Source organism: Equus asinus, chromosome 9 (assembly GCF_041296235.1).
Source record: "Equus asinus isolate D_3611 breed Donkey chromosome 9, EquAss-T2T_v2, whole genome shotgun sequence".
Classification (NCBI taxonomy): Eukaryota; Metazoa; Chordata; class Mammalia; order Perissodactyla; family Equidae; genus Equus; species Equus asinus.
In genome coordinates this window covers 75,910,301-75,935,771 of record NC_091798.1, presented here as the reverse complement: position 1 = coordinate 75,935,771, position 25,471 = coordinate 75,910,301, and the positions used below count along the sequence as shown (strand labels likewise).

Genomic DNA, 25,471 nt, shown 5'->3' with positions numbered 1-25,471 from the left:
GGAGTTAGATAAGGAAGAATGAGCAAATTAGGTTAAAGAGAGCCTAGAGAAAAGAATGAAGGACAGCGAATCCCGCTTGGCTGTGGAAAACAGAAGACAAGAGTGTGCACGATTCCCATATGCAGTAGCAGAAAGGGACAGATCACACTTGGTCCTTCCACCCCGAACCCGCAAGCTGAAAACTATCATTTCACGGCAGGGCTTAAAACAAAGACTCTAGATAACTCCTCCACGACAGCCGCTCGGCCCACTGACCCTGACGCGCAGTCAGCTGCCCTCCCTCCTCCCATCTCAGGGGACCCTTGGCTGCAGTCGGGCCGCCCGTTCCAGGGGCCCGTCGTGCTCAGGCGCCTCCCCCACCCCGCACAGCCCTCCCGACGCCTTGAGTGACGCAGCCCTAGCGGTGCCCTAGAGAAAGGCACAGGCGGACCCTGCTCACAGCTCGGTGAAGAAAACGGAATCGGTGAGCATTTTAGAACGAAACCCCAGGCTCACCGTTCTGGCTCCTGTGAGCTCTTGCAAATAATCCTGAATCTTGCTCGCGTCGTCGCCGGTGGCTGTGATATCGACAAATTCCAAAGACCCTTGTTTGAAGGGCAATCGGCTGAGGAGCTCGTGGGTCTTTTTGCAGTAGGGGCAAGTGGGCTTGATGAACACAACCACCTTCCCGGGCTGGAGCTTGCTGTTCACAAACTCTTTAGCCATGCTGACAGGCTGCCGCCTCCCGGGGAGGAATCCTCAATTGCAGGTATTGCTCGGGGTGCAAAACGAGGCCCAGCCAGCTGGCTCCCATTTAAAGGAACCTCCCTGGAGGAGGAGTTTGCCCGGTAGCCTACTCAGTTTTTAAAGGGACAGCCCCAAAGTCATTTCAGTCTGGTGTGATTCACCTGCTGGAGATGCCGGGGAATGCATACTTGTATTTAGTCACCGATAGCTATGCCCAGGGCGTCATTGTCCTCAGATCTTTCAGGAGTGCCTGCCCTTTGGCAGAAAGCATAGTCAAATAACCCTCTGGGGAAGCACAAAGTGCACAGGCCAGCCCCAGGGAGGGAGCCGTGACCTCAGAGGCAGGCAGTGACCTCTTGGAGTAAAACCTTTGTTTTGCTTCTCAGAGACACAGTTTTTTAAAACTCATGGAAACAGAATCATTCAAGAAACAGAATGCCTTGAAATCTCTTTAGTGGAAGTGGGTTGGAAATTGTGACTTTGCATCCCGTCTTGAGGCTGCTCCTAGGGCATTTTGCTTGGCCGGCATGGTGGGTGTTTTGCTGTAGTGATTATTTAATTTAATTTAATTTAATTAATTAATTTATTTATTTTGAGGAAGATTAGCCCTGAGCTAACTACTGCCAGTCCTCCTCTTTTTTGCTGAGGAAGACTGGCCCTGAGCTAACATCCATGCCCACCTTCCTCTGCTTTGTATGTGGGATGCCTACCACAGCATGGTGTGCCAAGCCGTGCCATGTCCGCACCCGGAATCCGAACCAGCGAACCCTGGGCCGCTGAGAAGCAGAACATGCGAACTTAATCGCTGCGCCACCGGGCAGGCACTGTTGTGATTATTTTAATGGCATTAGTTCCCAACATTTAAAAATGTGAACATTTGCAACCTCTCTCTGAAAAGTCAGGTGACATTCCTTTGTGGTAGCAGCTGGGGCTGAGTAGCTATTGTCCCCTCGGGCAGACAGTGGCTCCATTTTCCATAGGCCCCCTGGCCAGCTCCTGCCTTCCGGACACCTGCCTCTTCACCCCATTAGCATTTGAGTTTGTGACCCTTGAACAACAGTTTAGCATGGAAGCAAATTCCGACACAACCCCTGCTTTCAAACCACAGATCCCATGAGGGTCTTTTTGTCTGTTTGAGCCTGTGTTTCCACTGTTGGGGATAGAAGCCGTATAATAACTCAGGGACCACATTCACCTCAAGTGTTAGAAGACCTGAAGCCAGGGCTCTAGGACTAGAAAATCCGATGCTCCTCCTGCGGTGCCCGTGCCCCCCACTGTGGTGAGCGAAGTCTTCTGCTCTAGGTTCTGACGCCCTCTGGGTACGGTAAGTTCAATAAATAAATCAAGGAAAAACCACCTCCCTTGAAAGTGATTCAGCCTTTCCCCGAGGAAGTGTTATACTGAAACTAGAGTATCTTCTGAAAGGTGGGGCCTGGGCCAGAGCTGGACGCTTCCAGTGGTTGTCATGTGGGTGGAATCCCAAGCATAGCGTGATTGAGAGAAGGAAAGAAAATTGACTCCAGGAAGCAGCTATAATTATTAATAAAATTAAATGGCAACACGAGAAACCCAGATTCTGAGTCACAGAGAGGGAGCTACTAAGTGAGATCTCTGTCAACAAAAAGAATCTGCTAGAGCCAGGAGGCCTGAGGCAACTGGTCCTGGTCAGGGCTGGGACTTCCCAACCCATGGATTCGCCTTCCTCCTGACTAAGCTCATGGCAGCATTTGGTTGCCTCTCTTCATTTTCTTCCTTTAGCTCACTTCCGTGGCCAGTCCCCACCTGAGGCCCAGGGTCTCTTCAGGGCCCTCAGAGCTGCCGCCTTCTCTTCATCAAGCCCAAGGTTCATCAACACGCCTTGTACCTTGCTATTCTCTCAGAGCCGCCACCTTCAGTTCACCAGGCCCAAGGTTCATCAACACGCCTTGTACCTGGCTATTCCCTCAGAGCCTTTCCCTTCTCGGTGCCTGGGGTTCGCCTCTCCATCAGCATGTCATGATGTTCCCCCCTCCCTTGATTAAAACCACCACCACCTGCCATCTCCTTTGTCCTGTTTTCCTCCCTCCACCCTTTCCTTAACAGCCATCTTTCACAAACCTTGCTGTTCTGTTTGCTGTGTGCACTTTACTCCCCTCCCACTCTCCTCACCTCATGGCGATCTGGCCTCATTATCACACGTTCTGCTGAAACGCCTTTGGCCTGCCTCAACCATGGCCTCTACATTGCTAAATCACCCTGTGGCCAGGTGTCCTGACTGAGACTAACTCGGGAGTGTGGGTGTGGAGTTTTTGGTAAACTAGTGGAGTGAACCTCCTCAAGGACCAGTTTGCAGAGGGTCCCCTGGGGGTTTGAGTACCTGGGGCAGAGACTAGGGTACAGGGGGCTCTGTCATCTGCCCTACAGCTCAGCCCTAGGGACTGGTGTCTGAAACCTTAGGACAGATGGCTGCAGGAAGCCTGCTGAAGAAGGCATTTTCATGAGGAACTGTGTGAGACATGGAACACCAACGGATGGCAAAGAGGAGGTGTCTGCCACATTTCTCAGAAAATTCTATGGCTTCAGCTCAGTGAAGCATTCAGAGCATGGGATGCTCTGCTTCAGTGACATCATGAAGCTTTGTAGCTTTGGCCCATCAGGAGACGGAATCCATGGGTCTGAGGGGCATTTCAAGGGGGCTGGAGGGAGGCCCAGTCCTCAAGTGCTGTGGACATCAACAGAGGTGTGTGTGGAAGAGCACATGAGGACTCTTCCTGGGCTTGTGCACGACACCCCCGGGCACTCCCAGAAATGCTTACTGGGAATCGAGGGCTTTTTTTAAGGGACCGGAGGTTCTGCTATGGAGGCAACAAGCTCATGATATGTGTGAAACGTGGGCTGTTACTGTTAATGTGATCTTATTTGTATCCACAGGCTGATGAGGGCTGGGAAAATTTGGCCACAAATGAACATTTTTTGGGATTTTTCCTTACTTGCCCTTTTGCAGGATTTGACCATGTGGGTCACTGTCCCCCTCTGAAGCTCTCTTCTTCCCAACATCATTAGCAGCTTGATCTTTAAATTCTGCCTGTATCTCTGGGTATCCTGTCTCAGCCTCTTTCTCAGGAATTTTGCCTACACACGTGGTATATCCTAGGCCTTGATCCTCTTCTCACTGTGTACACACCCTCCTTGAAAGATTTTATCTGCATTCTCCGCTCCAGGGGTCACCTTTTTGTTGATGAGTACACATTTATTTGTCTTGTCTAGACCTCTCTCCTAAGCCTCATGAATGGATGGTTCACTGCCTGCTGAGAAGACCCACCTGGGGTTCCTCAGGTGTCTCAGCCTCAGTGTGACCAAAACTGAAGCCACCCTCCTCTGTCTTCCATACCTGCTCATCCTCCCGTGAGTACTGTAGTCTACCCTGTTGGCCAGGGCAGAAACCTGGGAGGCATCTTTACTGCCCTTTCCTCCCCTGCTGTTATGCAGAGTGACCAAGCTCTAACAATTCTGCCTCCTGAGTACCTCTGCAGTCTGCTCCTGCCCTGCCTTGGTGCAGCCCTCACCCGTTCTCCCCTACATCTTGTAGAATCTCCACTTTGACCTCACTGTCTGGCCCTCCACTGCTGCTGGGGTGATCTTTATGTATGCAAATCCCATCATCTTCTCTCTTTTTCTTAGAAGACTTCTGTTTTTCTCTAGGATAAACTCCAGATTCCCTAGTGAGGATGTGGCCCTTGTGACCGGTCCTCATCACCTCCTTGGCCGTATCACCGCCTTTTATTCCAGGTGTATGGAGTCTGAGCCGGCGCCACGCTTCTGCTGCTCAGACCTTCGTTGCTTTGGACTCGCTACTCACTCTCCCTAGAGTGCCTGCCCCCCACCATTTCTGTGTGGCTGACTCCTGCTGGTCCAGCAGGAGCCCGATCACGTGTTGACTTCTCTAGGAAGTACTCCTGAACACATACATCTTTTCCCCATTGGATTGGATGCCCCTCAGCTGAGCTCACACAGTGTTCTGTGCCCTGATCCATTTCATTTTCTTTTTTATTCTTTTTCTGTCATCTACAGTGAGCTCCTTGAGGGCAGAGAAAGGGCTTTCATCCCTGTTTTATCAGAGCCCAAATGTACACTAGTCCTTATCCATCTTACAAACGTTTATTAATTGACTACTTGGGCCCGACAACAAAGATCAGTCATATGCAGACCCAGTCCTTAGCAGTTTACAATCTACTGGGGGACGCAGACAGGGAAAATGGACACAGTGATATAGTGTTTTCTAGGGTAGTATAATAGAAGTTCAAATGGGCACTAGGGGAACCAAAAGAGAGTGCCCATTCCTGCCTGGAGGCTGCTTAGGGAAAGGCTAACAAAGGTGAGCTAGGCTGAGTCTTGAGAGAGGAGATGTTTGTGAGTCTACAAAGTAGGGAAGGGCACTGCAGGCAGAGGGACAGGAAAAGCAAGGATGACATAAACAGCTCGTGGTGTTGAGTGTAGTTGCGTGCAGATGAGAAGATGGGGAGAGACAGCTGGAGAGCAGGCAGATGACGAGTGTCCTTTACCTAGTTAAGGAGTAAGGACTCTACACATAGGCAAAGAAGAGCCATAATGGGTATGTTTGAAGCATGAGGATTTGCAGTTAAATGTTTGATGAATTAAGGACTCTGCCCCACCTCCTGAGTAACACAATGAGTGCCTAAATGCAGTTTGCCCACAGAAGGGCTCTGAGGAGTGGTAGGAATGCTCTGGAGCAGGCAAACCTTTCAGGGTGCTTCAAGGCTCACCCTGGGACCAGTCCTGGCTTTCACAGGACTTGAAATGGTGCAAAGGGGCAGCTCAGCAGGTGATGGGGTCTGAGCTGCCCTCAAGACTTCCCAGACTGCTCCTGGCTGCCCTTGGCCCTTTAGATGTGCTGCTGTGGGGGTCAGGTGAATGAGCCGTGTGACCAGCAGCCCTTTCCAACCTTAGACATGTGAAGATTCTGGTTTGTGGCTGTGCCTGTTTTCAGAGTCAGATCCTGTTTGATGCTCTCTCTGGATCTCTCTAGGTTTGACCACAGAGGACCACTGACTCTGCCTCTAGCTGTAGTCCCTCTGGTCTCACTATTTCCTCCCCTTCCACCTCTATGCCAGGCTGCTCGATGCTGAGCTTGGTAACACTGACAGCTGTTACTATGTACCTACTGTGTGGCAGGCTTGGCACTAAGAGCTTTACATATACTGTCTCTAATCCTCACAGCAACTTTGAAAGACAGACACTTTGGATTCCAAATGACTGGGGAAATAAGGAGAGGGAGGAGGTCCCTGACTTGGAGGACTCGAAGTTCAACCAAACTCAGAAGTATAGGCTGCTTTCCAAGAGGCTCCACCATGTATTTGCACTGTCTCTCTTGTTGTCACCTTTTCTAAGATCCAGGCTCAGTTTAGGGATGGTGTGTCACCTACTAGCACTGGTGACCTGAGAATGCCTGGGTCCCACTGAGGTTTCTTGCTGTCATTTAACTTCAAGACTGTGTCCTTGACCTTTCCAGGTGTTTTACCATATGTAGAGCTCACTGTTGGCCTCACGGAGGGAATGACCCCTATCCCTCTGCTCTCCTTAACCTAATTGTGTCAGGGAAGCCAGACTTAGCCCTTTATTAGGAATCTCTCTATTTGGGGCCCCAAGAAGGAAGCAGCATTATGTTTCTCTCTTTCTTCCCAGCCCTCAATGCCGAGGTAGGACATGTCACAGGACATCATACCTATCTCCTTTGGGATGGGTATGGTTATGATAGATGGAGGGTTAATGATTCCCCTTGGGCTGTGACTTGGACTCCTTCTAAGGGGTTCTGGAGTACTTTGAGGGAAAGCAGGTTGATTTAGATTTCAGAGCATCATCTGAACAAGCAGAATTTAATACCCAGCTTTTGTAGCCCCAGCCTCTAACCAGGTTTATCAATTCAGATATTTTAGGTAGAAAGTAGCATAATTCCCAATTAAAACTGGTTTTGATTAGAGGGGTTCGTTTTCTTGGCTTTCGGGGAGGAGGGAGGTAGGAAGTTGGCTCAGAGGCTCAGTGGTCCAGGGCTGTGGGCAGGTTCTCTGAGATTGTCTTGGTCCTCCCCATCAGGATTGCAGTTTGGCTGCAGCTTGTCCAAGCATCCATCCCCCACATAACCATGTTCAAAGTTAGGAGACAGAGGGTGGCAGAGAAAGGGCATTCCTCCTTCCATGCTTTTGCCCCAGCAGACTTCCCTTATATCTCTTGGGCTGGAACTGCTTTACATGGTCATCTCAAGGTCAGGGTCTCTCTTCCCTAGGCATATTGATGTGTGCTTGATAGCTGAGGTCTTTGGACCAGCAAGCAGAGATAGCACAGTTGTTGGATAATGAACCTTACCATGTGCCGCATGTGGCACTCTGATTTTGTTGTCTATCACCATCCTTTACCATCAAGAGCAGAGGTCTGCTTTTCACTGTGCATCCTTCCCAAGGTAGCTACATCAGAGGGAAAGGGGTTTTCTGTACTGATCACTCCGGTATCTCTTAGGATGCCTTTGGCTGTAAGGAGCAGAAATCCCAACTCAAACTGGCTTAAATAATAATATCCAAAAAACCAAAGTCTGCAATAGAGCTAACTTTGGAGCTGGCATAATTCAGTGGCTTCAACTCCATTTCCCTGCCCTCATCCTTGTGATGAATTGACCCTCAGCCTGGTGGTAAGATGCCTCTTCTCCATGAACAACAATGTCCAGAGGAAATAAGAGGCTTGCTTATGAAGTTTTCCCTCAACAAACCTCACCTTGTGTTATTGGTCCAAATTGCCTTACAGGCTCATTTCTGACCCAAAGATTAGCAAAAGGAATGGAATGAGCCCACTCTTGGAGAAGGTCAGGTCCACGGTCTAGAGTGGAGATGGTTTAGCTTCTCCTGAGGGAAAGGGCTATGTTGGGGAGGAGAGGATTCCTGAGCAAAGCTGGAGTTCTGTAGGAAGCAGGAAGAGGAAAATGGATGTGGAGACGGCAACCAACAGCATTCACCACCAGCTCCTAGGACAAAGTTCTTAGAAGCAGTGAACTGCCAATAAGAACTTTATCTTGCTTAGTCAAACAAAGCTGAAAACACTGAAATAAAAGATGACAGCTTCTGCTGTTTAGTAGACCATTTTATCCACTTCCTTTACAATTCAATGCCTTTCATGCCTAACCGTTTTCAGCAGTTTCATCTCTGTCACTTCCTCTTTCCCCAGGGTAGGTTATCAAAATCATATTTATTTAACCAATAAATATCCCCCAATAGTACGTATCACTCCCTGCCATTTGCAGATAAGAAAGCAGACTCAGGCAGGTGTGGAGACTGTCCAAGGCCCCCGATGAGGAAGTGGAAGCGGTAGACTGAGGTTTCCAGCCCAGCTGTGTCTGGATCCAAATCAGGCGCTCTTTCTGCTGCTCCCCTAAGCAACGTCCGTTGTCGTAGGCCAGTGCAAGGCTGGAAGGGGCCTCAAAGGCTACCTACTCTAGACCCATCGCATGCTTACATCCCTGCCAGGACCTTTTTCTGCTGGGTGCCTGCCCAGCCTGCCCTTGAGGCCGTCTGTGGAACAGCCAGGAATTCTATTCAGTGACACGTATGCGAATGTCGCTCCGGGAGGGTGGAGCCTTCTCTGAGGTGAACTGAATGCCCATACCCAGCACAAACACACCTTTCAAGAGGGACCATTTTATATTTTCATTCAGGATTATGGATCCAGGATGAGGAGGAAAACAGCGCATGTGTGCAAAGACATCATATGAGATACAATCACAGACTTGTTTGTGAGAAAAAAGTGGTCCCAAATGGGGGTGAAGATAAAATCGCATGGCTAGGCTTTTCTGAAACGGCACTGAGCACGTTTCTGCTTGAAGCCTATCAGTGACCTTTCTCCTAGCTGGTAGTACACTGAGTACCCACTCCCTCCTTGAAGCCAGACTTTACCCCGCAGAGCTCATAAAGGCTCAGAAAGCTTAAGTAGACCTTGATGAACTCACCCTATGACTCAGATTAGACATTCCTGTTGTTATCTTATCTCTAGTCTAACTTTTACCTGGATGCCCCTTTTTGTCTATAGACATCCACTCCCTCAAACAGTCTATGAATTGGCTTTAGTTCTTGAGAATTCCTTTGTTGTAAATACAAAATGAAATATTGACAAGTCCTCAACTTAAATTCTCATCAAAGGGGCACTAGTTTCGTAGCGATATATCAATAAAATGGAATACTATGACATGTTTTTAAAAAGAGGGAGAGCTCTGTGAACTGGGTTGGAACAATCTCTAAGATGTGTTGTTAAGCTGTGGCACAATGGCAGCAGTACACTACCATTTGGGTAAAAAGAGGTGGTATGTTGAGTGGGACTTTCTTGTTGCAGTGGAATTGGGAGGCCAAAGCTGGAGATGAACAAGGGTAAATACTGCATCTTCTATAGAAAGCCAACAACAACTGGAGAGACTTCCTTTCTAGGGCTTACTGGAAGATGATAGAACTGACCCCATGATCATCAGTACACACTCCCCACAACCTCCTTCTACCCTGATTAGCCTAGAAAGGAGTGTTGGAGTTTTTCGTTTTCTTCCCACAAGCCAAGTGAGGAGGGCTTCAAGAGAAACATTCTTAAAGATTGAATTATACCTGCAAGAAGGGAGATTGGTATCTCACTTGCCAGTTGGTCTGCTGCTCAGGTTGTTGATACATTGATCTGCCCTGTGCCTACTGAGGTGGGGAGAGGGAGGGCGAAGAACCTTGGGAGAGATAGCAGGGTCTGGCTTGGAAGAGATGTGCTGGTTTCCCGTGGGATGAATGGACACCATGGAGACTGACAGCATTGAGCTATCTTGTTGCCTGTCACAGGGTGAGGAGATCCCGGCAGCAGGAGGCTAGGGAGATTGGAAGAGGTCAACCCCCAGCTGGCTCTGCCTCGTGGGAAAATCATGTGGGAGAGCCCCTCTCTGAAGAACTTACCTGAGAGGCTGCATTAGGATGCCAGCCACTCAGAGAGCATCGCCAGATGGCTAATGTTAGCCGGGAAGCTGTGACCATTCACAGAGAGAGGAGCACAATGGGAGCAGTTAAGAGACATTGACCCTTCCCACCTGCTGTCCCTCCCAGTCCCCAGCCTTGAAAAAGGAGGGGGAGATATCATGGAACCAAGCATGTCCCTCCCGTCTCCACTCCAAGAGCTGTGGCAGGGACAGGAGTGAAGGAGCAGGCATGCCCACTGCAGTGCCCCCAGCCGGTGATGGGGTGAGTTTGAGTTGATATGAGATGAGAGTTTTAAACTAGGTTAGACAAGACTCTTGATAACTAAAGGTGAGCAGAAAGCTATGGGATCTGTTCATCTTTTGCCCAGCCAGTAAAGAAGGGAGATTGGACAGAGCACAGTAATAAGTCATAATCAGTGAAAAATAAAACCACTCCCTGTTAGTTTCCTGCAGCTTCATATATCTGGATATGTGTAGACCTTGTCCAGGTGGACCTGCAAGAAACAAGGAACAGAGACTGACTCTTGGAAGACGACTTGGGGACCAAGTACAGGTCAGGTATGAGAGGAAAACCTGTTTCCTGCATACCTTTTGTGCTGGTTTTTGTTTGCTTGTTACTGTATACATGTATTATACAAAATAGGCAGAAGGCATGCCAAAAGCAGTGAGATGGGACAGGAGGATGGCGCAAGTGGAGACGGGGCCCTCAGATCTCAGAAAGAGCTGGCCAAGTTCAGCTCTTTAGGGTAATGGGCTCACACTGAGGTGCAAATCCCCTTTTTGCCCCAGCAGGAGCAGGGGCAGGGGTGGTGGGAGCTACCCTGCACCCAGTTCATTCCTGAGAAGCAGAGGAGGTGAGGATGAATCAGGACACTCACAGACAAGCCATATGCTGGAACCAGCCACATGTCGCCATCCTGGTGACAGGGGACTGAAGAGGGGCTCTGCTGCATGCAGCCCTCCACCTGCCCGTCCTGCTGCCTAAAGGAATCTCTGACCCACATCTGGGCTCAGGAGGACATTCTCGAATGCTTGGAACCTGACCTTGGTCTTCTACCCAGAGGGATCTCCTGCAAGTGATTGTCTAGAAAAACTCACCTCATTCAAGGATGAGTAGTCAAAGAGGAGCCATCACGAGATCTATGTGCAGATAGTGCAAGAGGAAGGGTCTGGGAGCAGGAAGAGAAGAAGTGTCACCAAAGCATTCCGAGGTATACGTACGAGCATTCTCCTTGTGGCATTGTTGGTGATAATAATAACAACAACCCTAAAACGTGAGAATGACCCAAACTCCCATGAAAAGGGAATTAATTACAAAAATAATCACCACCTGTATAACTGACTACTTTGAAGTCATTAAAAATAAAGTTATATCTGGATGTGCTAATATGGAAAGATCTTCAAGATATATAATTTTAAGTGATTTATTTATTGAATAGGCAATGTGTAGACATATTACAAAATTCTAATAATACAAAACAGTATAAGTGAAATGTAAGTTGCTTCTTCACCCCCTTGTCCCAGCTGCTCAGAGCCTTTCACCAGGAACAGCCACTGTTCCCAGATTCCTGTGCAGAGATATATTATTTATTTTATTTTTTTAAAGTAAGGTCAGAAGAGTGTGTGATTCCATTTGAGTAAAACTGTAAAGTGTATATATACATATGCAGATGTATGTATAAAATATATAACATATACACACACAAATACATGCATGACGTAATATATAAAAGTAATATATATAATATATAAAAGTAATATATATTACTTTTCTGAAAAGTGACTCCGGATGCTTTGAATTAATTAGTTTCCCCTATCTCCTGTAGGGAAAATGAGTAGCAGTCAGATGGAGGTAGGGTAACTTGGTCAAATTGGTGATATTTTATTTTGAAAATATTTTAAATCATAAAATACATTCTCACTGTAAAAGTTTCAAACCATATAAAAGTACAGTCATGTGCTGCATAATACGTTTTCGTCAATGATGGGCCGCATATATGACAGAGGTCCCATAAGATTAGTACCACACAGCCTAGGCATGCAGTAGGCTATACCATCTAGGTTTGTGTAAGTACACTCTATGATGTTTGCACAACAATGAAATTGCCTAATCACACATTTCTGAGAACATTATCACTGTCATGAAGCAACATGTGATTGTCTTTAAGGTCACAGGTGGTCACTGTTCAGATGGCAGTTTGAGGCCTACCAAACAGAAGTATCACGATGCCAGCCAAGAACAAGCAAGAACTGGTGGGATGCTAGGAACCAGGCAGAAGTGCAGTTGTAAAGCTGTGGGAGCCAGTGTCCAGGCTGGCCCCCATGATACTGGCCTCCTGGAATTCGTGCCCTGTGTAGTTCCCTCTCACATTGAATAGGGCTGACCTGTATGAACCAACAGGATGTTGTGGAAACAGTGTACATGACTTCAGAGGCTAGGTCATAAAAGACATTGTGGCCTCTGCTTTGCTTTTTCTTGGGTCACTCACTCTGGGGGAAGTGAGCTGCCATGTTGTGAGGACACTCAAGCAGCCCCATGTAGAGGCCCATGTGGCAAAGAACTGAGGCCTCCAGTCAACAACCATTGAGTGAGCCATCATGGAAGTGGATCCTTCAGCTCCAGTCAGGCCTTTACATGACTGCAGCCACGGCCAACATCTTGACTGCAACCTTATGACAGACTCCAAAACACCCGGTTGTCCCTGGGTTCCTGATCTTAAAAACTGTATGAAATAACAAATGCCTGTTGTCTATGTGGATATGTTTTGGGGTAATTTGTTGCGCTACAATGGAGAATTAATACAAAGGCCTAGCACCCTGGACCTCACCCCACATACCACAGGGAGCTGGAAAGTCAGCTACTCCAGCACCATTTGCAGGTGGGGACAGGATTTCTGCAAAGCACTCACTCAGGGTCAACTTAGGGTATGGTCAGGCTTCAGCGTAAAGATCCTCAGAGCATACAGGTGGGAAGGGATGTTTGGGACATGTGTGTATGTGTGTATGTGTGTGTGTGTGCACAGATACAGATGGAGTGTGTATATGTGAATCAATGTTGTTCCTTTGTGCCCTCCATAAGGAAAAGGAGTTTCCTGTGCCCTCTGCCCCCAGGGCTGCTGTGAACCCTACTTTAGTTATGAAAACTCTTCAGTTTTTTTTTTTTTTTTAACAGTCTTTATGTTTTAGAGCAGTTTTAGGTTCACAGAAAAAATTGAGTGGAAGATACAGAGATTTTCCATATACCTGCTGCCTTCACACATGCTTAGTCTCTCCCATTATCCACATCCCCATCATATTGGTATGTTGGTTACAATTGATAAACCTGTGTGGACATGTCATAATCACCCAAAGCCCATAGTCTACCACAGGGCTCTCCCCTGGTGGCGTACATTCTGTGGGTCTGTAAAAGTGACATGTATCCACCAAGGGCAGTTTCACTGCCCTAAGAATCCTCTGTGGTCTGCTTCTTCATCTCTCCCTCCCAAGTAGGGGCTTTTTGTTTTCCACTTTGTACCTTCTTCATTTCCCATTTTTATACCTCCTTCATTGACTCTTTACCATACGCATGTATTACTTTTATGTTTAACTTTTTACTTATTTAAAGTAATGATTGGGCAGTAAGGATGTGGAGAAAACCAGTGCGGCATAGCCTTCAAAGAACTTTGGCAGAAGGAGATGTGATAAGGCAGTATCTTAAGGAAATAACAGGGCTGAGACAAAGTGTCTTTAGTATGAGGGAGCTTGAGTACATGTTTCTGGTTTTGCAGAAGAAGCAACCAGTTGAAGGTGGAAAATATGAGTGAGTGCGAGGATGCTCGATGGAGCAAGGTCGCAGACAGAGCTGAGGGTAGAAGACAGAGGGCCAGGCAGTGGGGTTAACCTGGCAAGGAGGGGCACATCTTCAGGGGCAGTGCTGGGGTGGTGGGGACAGTAGGGGGGCTTCTGGGCTAAGGATGGGCAAGCCAATTGGCCACAGTGAGACCCCAAGAGACAAGGGATTCTGGACTCTGCTACATGCCTGAAATAGCCAACCATGGGTTCCAGGCTAAAGAGGAGGCACATAGACGCAGGAGAAGATGATGAAAGAGCAGGATGGGGTGGGGTTAACGTCAAAATGAAGATGAAAAACTGGTTCAGTGGCGTGGATTAAAAACATAAAAATAATAAAAAGTTATGCTCAGTGACAGGAAATTCAGGCTCATAAACAAGCACTCAGTGGATGCATGGCTGCATGACTAGATATGAGCGACAGTGTCAGAAATACTGAAACAAAACAAGGGAGGTTTTTGAAAAAGCAGTTTCAAGCCTTTCTTGGGATACATAACTTCATTTTGGCTAAAGTGACCCCACGACTCTATGAGGTCTCTTTGACCAGGGAGGCAGAACTAGAGGAAAGCAAACCACCAAGACCAATTAGTTACCAATGCTTCAAAACATTACATTGATATTTTCAGATTGTCAGGTGAACAGCAGCCGCCTCATTCAGAAGTAGAAGCTACATTCATGCACAACTGGTTCTGAACAGAATTCCTCACACCTGAGCTTAGATGCTCAAAGGAGATGAGTCACTTAAGGACAGAGCATCTTTAATGGGAAAGGACAGCTTGTCCTACCCAGAGACAATCACTGGGCACACATGTATGGAGCTGTCATTTGGAATGACTTGCCCAAAGAGCTTGAGGTCAAACTAAAGCTGAAAGTGGAAAATAAAGATCTAAGCTGACACTAAGCATCAAACAACAAAAGGGTTAGGAGATGAATCAAGAGTCTCTTAGCCCTTCCTTGCCCAGGAATCCTTCCTTTCTTCCTTTCTGTCCAGCATGCTTTCTCCACGTAACAACTCTTAGGTTTCATGATTCCTCCACAGAATACGAGGTTCAATTAAAGATAGAGGAGAAGGATACTTGTAACAAAAACGTTCTTCAGTGGGCTTCTGGTTAATAAATTTTGGCACATCCAAATGATGAAAGAGGATGCAGTTAATAATAACAAGGGAGATTCATAGGTGCTGAGTTTTCTAGGGTCTAAAAATCAAAGTGCAAAAGCATGTGTATAGAACCTTCTCTTTTGTATGAATGTAAAAATGTAGGGTATGAGCGTATTATATATGCACGTGTGTATGTACACATATATGACATATATCAATACTTCCTAACTTGAAAGATTTCCAAGTGAAAAACATCACATTTTAAAAGTTGCAAAATAACATCTGTATCTAAAAAAGTGAGAAATAAAAAAACGATATACGTTCAAGAATCCATGGACTGTGTCTGATGTAAGTGTCCAGAAAAGGGGCCGAAAGGTTACCTAGCCAACTGTGGGCAGTGTGGCCATGGAAGGGCTGGTGCAGGTTTCATCTCTGCTCTGTAGACTTCTGTATTATTTGACACTTGTGCAATTAGGAGGTATTCATGTATTACTTATGTAAGAAAAAAAAGAAACAATAAAGACCAAAAATGAAAACTATGTGATCAACCCTTGATATCTACCTGGGAAATTAGAGATGCAGAAAGGTGGTAATTCAGACCTGAGGTGACATCTCCCAGGTTTATTCAGCACGACCATGCTGGGAACTGAGCAGCAGAGAAGGTCATACAAGAGACGCAACAGAGAGTTTGGTAGCCATCCCAGGTCCAAATCCCTCACTTGTGTAGATTGGGGACCACCAGAGAACTGTGAAGAGACTGGGCTTGAAAGTCCATCTCAAAAGTCATAACCCCCGAGCAGCTACACGGCAGTAGGGAGAGGAGAAGACACAACTACAGCCATATTGAGGTTGCTAAAATGTTCAGGAGAATATGGAATTTTACAGCTTCCTCTTTGGACTCTGAATTACTAAAAAGTGGAACAATTTCTGGAGAAGACAGATTGTCACCCTGTGGCTGGTGATGCCTGAGTGCTGGAGCACAAGACCACCTCGTGGTCCTGTGACGTGAGCCAACGTGTAGGGGCAGGTGGCCATGAAGGCGAGTCTGCAAATGATGGAAACAGCAGATGACCAGCAAATGGGGATCTTATCTGAGAATAAAACTGTCATTCCATAGGAGGAACATCTGAATCTCTACTCAAACTAAGGTGTGGGAAGAGTGATTGGTCTCTGGTGGAACAACAGCCACTGATGGGATGTCTTAGAGACCCAGCCTTTGAGGTCCTTCTTGTGCTCAGGGTGAGCATTGCCTGACTCTAACTGGATTCCCGAGACCCCTCAGGCACCATCTCAGCTGAGATCTGGGGAGAGATACAAGTCAGACTTCTGAATCCCCTATGAAAATTCGGGGAAAAGGTATTTTTCTAAGCACAAAGGTTAGAAATATTGGTGCAGAGGATGCTCATTACGGCGGGGCCAGGCCTGTCTATTTATGATAGGACCCACAGGGCCATCTTGAGTGACATCTCCATTCTCAACCAGCCTGACTGACCTTGAACCCTTCCTGAACTTCACTGCTGAAGAGTAACCAGTCATGTTGTCTCCACAGCGGGAGAGCAGCTGGACCTACAGCTAGTAAAGCTGGTGAAGGAAGAGGAGAGACGAAGTGCTTGTCTATCTCCCTGGGTGAGGGGAGTGCAGCACGGAAGTAGGGGTCCAGGTCCTGCCAGGTAGGGAGATGGGAGTGTACGACACCGCCGTAGAAACCCTGGACCACCAATCTACAGCTTTCCCAAAGCCTGCTGTGGCACTTGATTGCCATCCTGCTCTCTCACATCCCATCTGGCCACCAAGGCAAAAGGGTCTCAGCTTTCCTCTCTCTAATGCCCAATGAGGGTACTAAGGGCTCCACCTCCAACATCCAGGAACCACAAGGGAGACCCAGGAGGAGGAAAGGACTAACAGGATAAGGGGACATCAGCATCTAAACGTATTGACCCGGAGACTGTTGGAGCATGAAAACTTGGACAACACGTGGGGGTTTATCTGAGGACGCACGATGGGGAGATGGAGATTGGGTGGAAAAGCAACCCATAGCACCAGTGAACGGGAAAGCCTTAGGCCTACACATAGTCAGCTTTCAATCCTGGCTACACATGAGATGCACCTGGGGAGCTTTAAAAACACCTGCCTGGGCCCCACCTGGGACCAGTTGAATCAGAACCCCTTGGGTTCATGCTCCTACCAAAGATATTCCACCTTCTGAGGAAGACCCACCCAAAGATGTCGCCTCTGTCCTTGCTAGGGGGCAGGAAATTCCCTTTGTACTCAGGCTCACCTGCCAAACCCTGGGAAGCTCATCTACCCTGTGAAGTGCCGTTTTACTGTGCAAGTTACTCTCCTGTGACATTAAATCCACAAAAGTGAGTCGCAGGTACCCTGGCTGAGAAGTGCCCTTGCCTCCCCTTTGGACGTATCCTCATTTATTCATGGAAAGTATTTCCCCTGATAAAGCACAATGATTTATTGAGAGGAGGGTGTAACAGAGTAGTGGCTTGATGATTCCTGTGTGGACTTTTTTTGTGGCGCGGGTAACTTCCCCTGCCTCCTTACAGAGAAGACGAGCAAGCCTGTGTGTTCTGGATTCCCTTGTCCTGGATGGGAAGGGCCAGTGTCACGCTCTTTTACATTTTAGAATGGAAACATTCTAAAGTTTTGAAGTGAAAGGAGGAGCTAGAGAGAGGCAGGGATGGGAAGTGGGCTTTGAGGGGAAGCAGGGAGTGGCCTGGATCCAATGGCAGAGAGAGGGTGGCAGGTCTTGAGTAGGGGGAACTCGTGTGCCTCACCATCCAGCACCCCGTGCTGTGATACACTTGGGGGGAATTGAGTGAACGAGGCTGTGGAGACTGAGGGTGAGCACTGAGTCTCAGGACCTGGGGGCCAAAGGCGAGTGCTCTGGGCCTGGCCTGGCCTGGAGGTGGTGGAGGAGCTTGCAGGTAGAGCCGAAGGCCAGATGATGAGCAGCTCGCTGGCTGCCACGATGCACACGAGGCCCCTGCCCAATGTTCCTGGATCCTGGAAACTTTAGAATTCTTGAGTTCTTTGATGATCCCAAAGGAGGGGCAGGGGCAGGGTGGCTGGAGACCGAGCCAGATTACATTTTCTTTAGAGAAATTAAGAAACGAGGCAATTCTTATGCTCTAGGGTAGTGGAGGGCTCCCCATCACGCACAGAGGTTTGTCGGTAGATCATTGAGGAAGGGAATTTCTGTCCAGCTTTAAAGAAGGGGGAGAATTGAAGTTTGCTGTGTGGAGAATGGAGAAGGCGTGAAAAGAGCCAGTGGAGCCCCAAGGTGTGGTGGGGAGGGGCTGGCAGAGGAGCTCCTTAGTAGCAGGCGTTCAAAAAGGGACTTGGGGACCTGAAATCTCTGCAGTTTCCTGTGGCCTGTGGATGTCAAGCCCTCCTCTGGCCCTCTAGGACATCTTCCGTGAAGTGGAAACATTCCCTAATGCTTCTGTGCGGGCGGCGTCTCCTCCCCCTTCCTCATTAGAAAGGTTTTAAAGTAACTCTTGCTCGTCATTACCAAAAAATCATATAAAAAGACATACTTCATCTTTTCCTGACTCCTAGCCTCAAGTTCCTCTCTCCAAATGCTACCGTGGTTACCTGATTGCCCAGGTACCCAGCTCTTGTTTCCAGTGATGGTTGTTCATGTATTTTTTCTTAAACAGTAGCCCCTCTGCCCCCTGTTTTACCCTTGCTTTGGTCACGTGACAATTTATCTAGAGTATATGTGGCTCAACTCATTGTTACAATGCTACTTAGTATTTTATTTTATGAATGTTCCATAGGACATTTAACTAGTTTCCTCTTGCTGGGGTTGGGTCGTTTTGGTTTACAGTAACGCTACAGTGAATTTCCTGGTTGTGGGAGTGTGTCCTTTCTGGGAACTCAGACAGGAGGAGAGCCAGGGTGTTGCACGGATAGCTGGAGGGGACTCAGGAGCTTGAAGTCAGAGGACTGAGACAGATGAAATCCCAGGGAAGTATCCATAGTGGGGGATTTTGGGCTTCCTCAGCCCAGGACTGGAGATTTGAGGTGACCCTAAAGAGATCTCGAGGGCTCATCGTTCACTTTCTTGCTCCTCAGAAGCCCAGAAATAGCTTGACTAACCTCCGTGATGTGCTTGCAGGAGAGTCTCAGGGGGAAATTCACCCTTACCTCACCTGCCACACCTACCCACAGGCCCTCCACAAAATTTGATTGAACTGAATATATCTTATTTTTTTGTGAACAAAAATGTAGCATCTGTTTCAGTGTTGTTGTTTTGTTTCCCTTTGGATCTTCCAGGGGAGAACTTTTTTGTCTTTGCAGCCCTAGCAAAAGAGACCTTCCCATTATTTTTGGGACTCAACAGAGGCTTTTTCACATACGTAAGTCGTTTCAGCGACTACCTGATGGCCCTGATACTTTTCACCGTCCTCCTGACTCTGGCTCCGTCTCTTTGGGGCCCTCTTGCTGTTTTGGCAGGTCGAGCAGTGTTCCTCACTTTTGACATCCCCCTGAAGGCTCTGCGCTGTGCGCCTCATGTCAGAGGAGCACAGGTCCTTTGAGTTCCCTGGGTGTCACCAGGCTCCTCTTCTAACACAGGCAAGAGCAGAAATGTTCAAGTTTGGATGTTGGCTTCTTCCAGGACTGGGTCAGTGTTCAAGGATTATGAAACCAAGTGCCTCACCCCCTCATGAACTGAAAAGCAACTATAAATTCCTTTGTGAGGAATAAGTGGTTGGCTGCTGTGTAGATACCTGCTGAGTTTCCTAATAGTTCAATATTGAGATGAGCCATAGGGTAAGTCTGCCTGGCAGCCACTTAATGGACTGCAGGGCCTCATTCTGACACATGGTAACACACCTGGCTGTTGTTACTCATCTGTGGTAATTCCATCCGTTGTACACGAAGAAACTGGTTAAGAAGGAAGGTTTATGTAAAAGAAAAGAGAAAGAGAATTATGCAATCTCCATTTTTGTTTGTTCCTCACCTAGTGAAGTTCTGTGGCAACCTAGCAGAAACACTAGGACCTACTTCAATGACTTGTTTTCAGTTGCGGTGGTGGGGGAGGTCCCCTCAGGAAGTACTGCAGGACTCCTGGCTGGGGTGTACGCAGGACTGATGTTCTGCTGGTCTTCACCGGTATGCTGTAGGGACTAGCAGCAGTTCTGATTGGTTTGGGACCATGCCACAAAGGTGGTAAATATTTTAAATATGTCTGGGTGTATTCTGAAAATCATATTCAACATTATAGAATAATTTTGTTTTACAGAAACAGAAAAGAAGAAAGGGTATTTCTTTTGTAATTCAAACTACAGGAAGTAAAGTTTGGGAAAATCCTTTGGCTGGTGAGATGGGGAAATGCAGAAGATAGAATGGGAAGGAAGAGACTACTGGAGACCATACCAGAATTTGGGATGGTGGTAGTAAGAATTTTGCACTTATCAGAAGGGCACTTTGATGAAACAAGGTTGAGAAACATTCAACTACATAAAATAGAGGTGATTCTGGTAGGTACCAACTGGGGTAATGCACGAAGAAAACCCCTGCTATAACCTCTTCTGTGTATGTTGGTTGGAGAGGGTGCATTGTCAGACACTGAGATTGAAATCACTCAGCCCTGTGGTCATCAGAGGTGTCATTTGCCTTTCTGAGTCTTTGGGGGCTCCTGAGTGGCCTTCCAGTACACCCTTGTTTGTTCTTGTCATTCCGTGCATTCAGGCTTCCATGCTGGAGAAGGGCTTCCTGAAGCAGAGGTCCAAAGAGGACAGTGTGTAGTGGTCAAGAGCATGGCTCCAAGGTCAGGCAGACCTAGTTCTTTGGCTGCCACAGACTGGTCATGTGAATTCAGGCAAGTGACTTCACCTCTCCAAGCCCCAGATTCCTCTTTGGTGAATGGTATTAGATTGGATGGTATTGGAACCTCCCTCAGAGGCGAGGTGAGGATGACATGAGATAATACACTGAAGAATTTCCCATAGTGCCCAGTCCAATGTGAGGCTCGGTAAGTGGCAGCTGAGACTGCTGATACACAGGAGTGGGAGAGAGATTCTGGGAGTTCCATTGCATGCACGGAAGAGGAGATAGAAATGTCATGACGGTTTAGGAACCCCCCTAACCTTGGGAACCTGAAAAGGATGATGATCAGGAACAATGACCGTTAGAAAACTGTAAGACTTCTGAATCTTTGAAATTTTCCCAGTCCTCAGTGTATTTCTAGTTCTAATGAAGAAGAAAATCTTGATCCTTGTTTTCTAGAGTGTCAAAGGTAGATGGAAAGACATGTCCTAGGCCGAGTCGAAGTTATGATCAGAGAAAAACTCCCAGGAAACAGAGTAGATAGAAAAAGCAAAAAGGCTGGTACCCTGGGGCCTGCAGGAAGAAAGAAAAGATAGCTGACAACCAGCCAAGGCTCAAAATACGGCCCTAGGGACTCGCCCTGTGGTTTTTTCCTGACACTCTCCTGGAAGCCAGTTTACCTGGTAACACTCCCTGCATGTGCTCAATCCATGTGCATGGCTTACTACAAACAGACATTTGTTTAATGAACAAAGAATTGAGTGGGCTGGCTAGCTTAGCTAACAGTTCCTGTTATTTAGCTGCTCCCCAGCCCTCCAAAGGCATCAGGTATGCATTATCTGATGAGCACAGAGAGCAGGAGAGCTGGGTAGATGAAGGGAGTACACAGCTGTGGTTTTCGCCTGTTCAACATCCCTTCTTCCAGCAACAGAACCTATCTTTTCCTTTTGGGGAACTGCCCCTCCCCTACTCTTAGCCTTTGGTTTGGGTTCCGTCTTTTAAGACTCACTTCTAACAAGATGTGACCTCTGGTAAGTTCTCAGTTCCCAGGGCCAAGGGTGGGCATGTGACACAGGATGACCAATCAGAATCAAACCAATATCTTCAATGAGGGGCATATCATACAATCCAAGCCAATGAGATGCAAGTTCCCATACCTAGAGCTATTGGGACACAGGTGCTCTCTTCCTGGAGGGCTTTGAGTTTGCATGCCTACAACTGTCGGAGTTTTGCCTTCCCTCCAGGAGAGCCTGAATGAGGATGAAGTCAATCAGAATAAAGCAGAGGCAAGAGAGGGAGAAATAGATGCCTGATGACACCATGTGAGCACCTGCCACCTTAAGCATGCTCCACCCCTGCACTTTCCCATCTCCTGGGCTTGTAAATTCTCTTTTTTTGCTTAATTTGGTTTGAGCTGGGCTTCTTTCACCTGAATACAGCAGGAAACTGAGGGGACACCTTCTGTTTTCTCTTCATCAGCAGAGTAGAAAAGCAAGAGGGTCCTTTTCCTTGTGACCTGAATTATAGATTTCCCACCACTTTTCAAGTTAATCTTTTCGTGCTGACTCTTGGTTTTCCCAATTTATGTCTTGACCCCAGCTCTTGAATTTAGTCTGAAATTAATTCCACATTTTGTAAAATAAGGGGAAACACAAGTTGGTGAGAAAGAGGAAATATTTTACAATAAGAGGATTTTTTGCCAAACGTCTACCAGTGTATTTACTGCTAAGCCTGGCTCAGAGTCAGTGACGGTCAGCGACGTAGCCCCAGGAGGGAGAGGTGCCTTTTTCTTAATTGTAATTTGACAGAGTAGTAAATAGCTTTAAGACAGTAAGTGAAAAGATGGAAAAGAGAAAAAACTCATGTGGACCATGGACATGTATTCTATTACTTTTCAAGTTCTGTGGACATAGGTTTGGGGTTTAGTAAGTATTAAATATGTGTTGCATCTGAGGCTCAATGTCTGTGTCTCTGGTCAGAGAAAATGGATTTCTTAGAACCTAAGAGGTAAATACAAACTGCCTTTAGGTTCCTATGGTTGGACAAACTTGCTTTTCTAATGTGTGGATCAAATGAGATGTGGTTCTTTCTTGTTCCCATGTGTTCTCCCTTCTTCAGCATATCCAAAATGTTCTCCACCGTGTGTGACTTTAGGCAGGTCCCCAGTGTGCTTCAATGTTCTCATCTGTAAAATGAGCAGTTTGGACTAGATCAGTGATTCCAACTTAAAGTAGAAAGAAGAGGGGCTGGCTCGGTGGCATAGCGGTTAAGTTTACCTGCTCCGCTTTGGTGGCCCAGGGTTCACAGGTTTGGATCCTGGGCACAGACCTACACACTGCTCATCAAGCCGTGCTGTGGAGGCATCCCACATACAAAATAGAGGAAGGTTGGCATGGATGTTATCTCAGTGACAATCTTCCTCAAGCAAAAATAGGAAGATTGGCAACAAATGTTAGCTCAGGGCTAATCTCCCTCACCAAAACCAAAAACAAAAAACAGTGGGATTCTTTGTCCAAACATAGCTTGTGCTGAACCCCCAAAACTGGAGCTGTTTAGGCTGAAGTGGGGGTTGACTGTTGGGACTCCTCCTTGCTCGGCCCCCAGGATGGTTCCTGAGGTACCTCCTTGCACCCCTAGGATCCTGGGGGACTCTATGAAACACCCTGCCCAGATGTTCGCCACAGCCCTTTCCAGCTCCAAGCACTACAGTTCTCATTCTCAGTGCCACCTCTTTCATGAAACCTTTCTAGTCCCCTGGCTCACACAGAGTGCTTCTTTTTCTGTGTCACTGTAGCATTTGTGAGTATACCACGCACTCGGCATGTTTGCAAACTGACCTAGATGTGGAGATTTGGCTTCCGTTAAGGCTGGCAGGTCCATGTATTTCTTTTGGGAAGTGGCTCAGAACTTACTTGGGAAACTGAATGTAACTGAAGGAACTCCAGGAAATGGGGAGAAAAGCTTTGTTCACAGACAGGGGAAATCTGGATCTTTGCCTCCTGAGGCAAATCGCCTGTGCTGGCAGAAGCTGAACTGCTAGCCCAGGGCACATCCCAGGCCAAAGCAGGGCCAGCACAGACCTAAGGCTGCCACATTGCTTCTCTCTCAGACTTCCTTTCCCCAGTGCACATATTGGGCAGGCTGTGGTAGTTGGAAGGTCATGGAAGATATCTGCGTCAGCATCACTGGGCCATCCCTGGAGTGGGAGAAGTTACTATTGAAGGCATCACCAGGAGGGGCTATCACTCATGCCCTACCAGCCTTAGTCATCTCTGTACCATTGTGGGTAGAGTTCTGCTTCCTGAATAGAGTGCTTTACCTCTGTCATCCTCACTCCATGGTTCTGTGTAAACTTTAGTGGGCTTGGAAACATACTTCACACGGTGCGATTTCATTCAAGACTGGCTTTGTCCAGTATGGAGCCTAAGCTAGGACCTGTGTGTAGGGAACAGGTTCCTGAGGCTCAGGTAACAACATTATGGTTGGACTACCACCTAGTGGCAGCAAAGAATACTGTGTGTGATGAATGACAGGACTCTTTCAGTGGATGGATAGGAAGCTTTGATCTCCAAATACAATTCCAATGAAAATATGCTTTAAAGCAAAATTATACTGAACAAAAATTTTAGTCTTTTCTTAATATTCCAAAGACATGCCAGTGTCATCATAATGAACACTAGTTATTATTATAGAGTGCTATAAATGTAGGAGATTGAAAAAAATCTGTAAGAAACTTTCCGTTCCATTTAAGTTTCTATTTTAAAAAAATTTGATACATCCAGAAATAATATACCGTGTACCCATTAGAAAGAAAGAAGCTTATATATAGAACTGACTCAGAGATATTAAAAGAAAGAAGTAGGATGTACAGCAGTATAAATAGAGTGCTAAAATTTATGTGAGAAATGCGTTAGGAGATATATATATGTATATATACACACACACATATATATGATTTACAATATAACAATATATGCTTGTTTTGTTACCCTGGAAGGATACCTAATAAACTAATAATTGTGGCGGCCTCTGGAGAGAGGAACCAAGGGAATGGGGAAAGGAATGGAAAGAAAAAAATCTGTATATATGTAATTTGTTGTATCTATGTTTCTTTTATATCTTTTTGATTCTGGCAAGTAATGTGTTACCTATTCAATTAAAAAAATTAAACTATAAAGTCCTTAATAGTACTTACCAATGCATAGCAGCCAGTATTATTATTACTGGTAATAGTAGTAGTTGCAGTAGTCATAATATTGTTGTTTTCCTCTTCCTTCTAGAAAAGCTGAGTGCAGAAAATAAATCTGGTTCTTTGAGCTCTCTGGTTATTTGCATTCTGGATAAGTGGTATTTGAAGGTACTTTCTGGGCAAATTAATTCAGTTCAGGAGCTCAGTGCCAATGAGTCACAGGAAAGAGTTCTCAGTGATGACATTCTTAATACCAGCCTATAAATGATTATCACCATTTAAAGGAGAAAGAAGTAGTTGATTCAGTGAAAACTCACTGCTGAAAAATAATTCAAGCTGCCGGAAGCTCTTCTGAAATACTAAATCTTGGAATCTTTGTGTTGTAAACAGTCTCAAAGATACTCTAGCCCTGTGCTTAATGTTTTCTTGGCCATGGAACTCTTTCTTCTAGTGAAATCTTCTTCCGCAGCTTGTATTTAGGTTTGTAATACATAGAGTCGGCAAGAAGGGAAGCCGTGTGGTTGTCTGTATGTTCGAATTCAATGTACGTGTGAGGTACCACTCATGCTGTGTCACACTGAGTTTTACAACAAACATGCTAACCCATAGACACCTAATAATCATCATTGAAGTAATGGTCTTGGGAGGCAATGAGTTTATTCCAATAGCACTGTCATCAGTCAAGGCAATTTGGGGACTCTTTTGGAATTGCCTTTGTATCACTTTTACTGGTGATGTTACTTTGGGTTGCACTCCTTTGGGAACTAAACACTGCATTATACAGCTCACTCAACTCTCTTAGTCATCAGATTTATCATATATTGTCTATTTCTAAAAATTAAATCTCCCCAAATAATGAGAAGAC

General features: G+C 46.6%; 1 protein-coding gene across 3 annotated transcripts in view; it reads right to left on the bottom strand.

The window, feature by feature from the left end:
• Window positions 1–974, bottom strand: part of GLRX (glutaredoxin) — a 44,442-nt gene extending 43,468 nt beyond the window's left edge. For 2 of the 3 annotated variants that reach the window (XM_070517749.1, XM_014867537.3), the window contains exon 1: window positions 496–833. In XM_070517749.1, the coding sequence (XP_070373850.1) occupies window positions 496–705 (210 nt within the window). In that variant the 5' untranslated portion in view covers window positions 706–833. Of the gene's footprint in view, window positions 1–495 lie in introns of all 3 variants that reach the window. The other variant, XM_014867529.3, reaches the window with a different exon arrangement.
• Window positions 975–25,471: the final 24,497 nt, after the last annotated feature.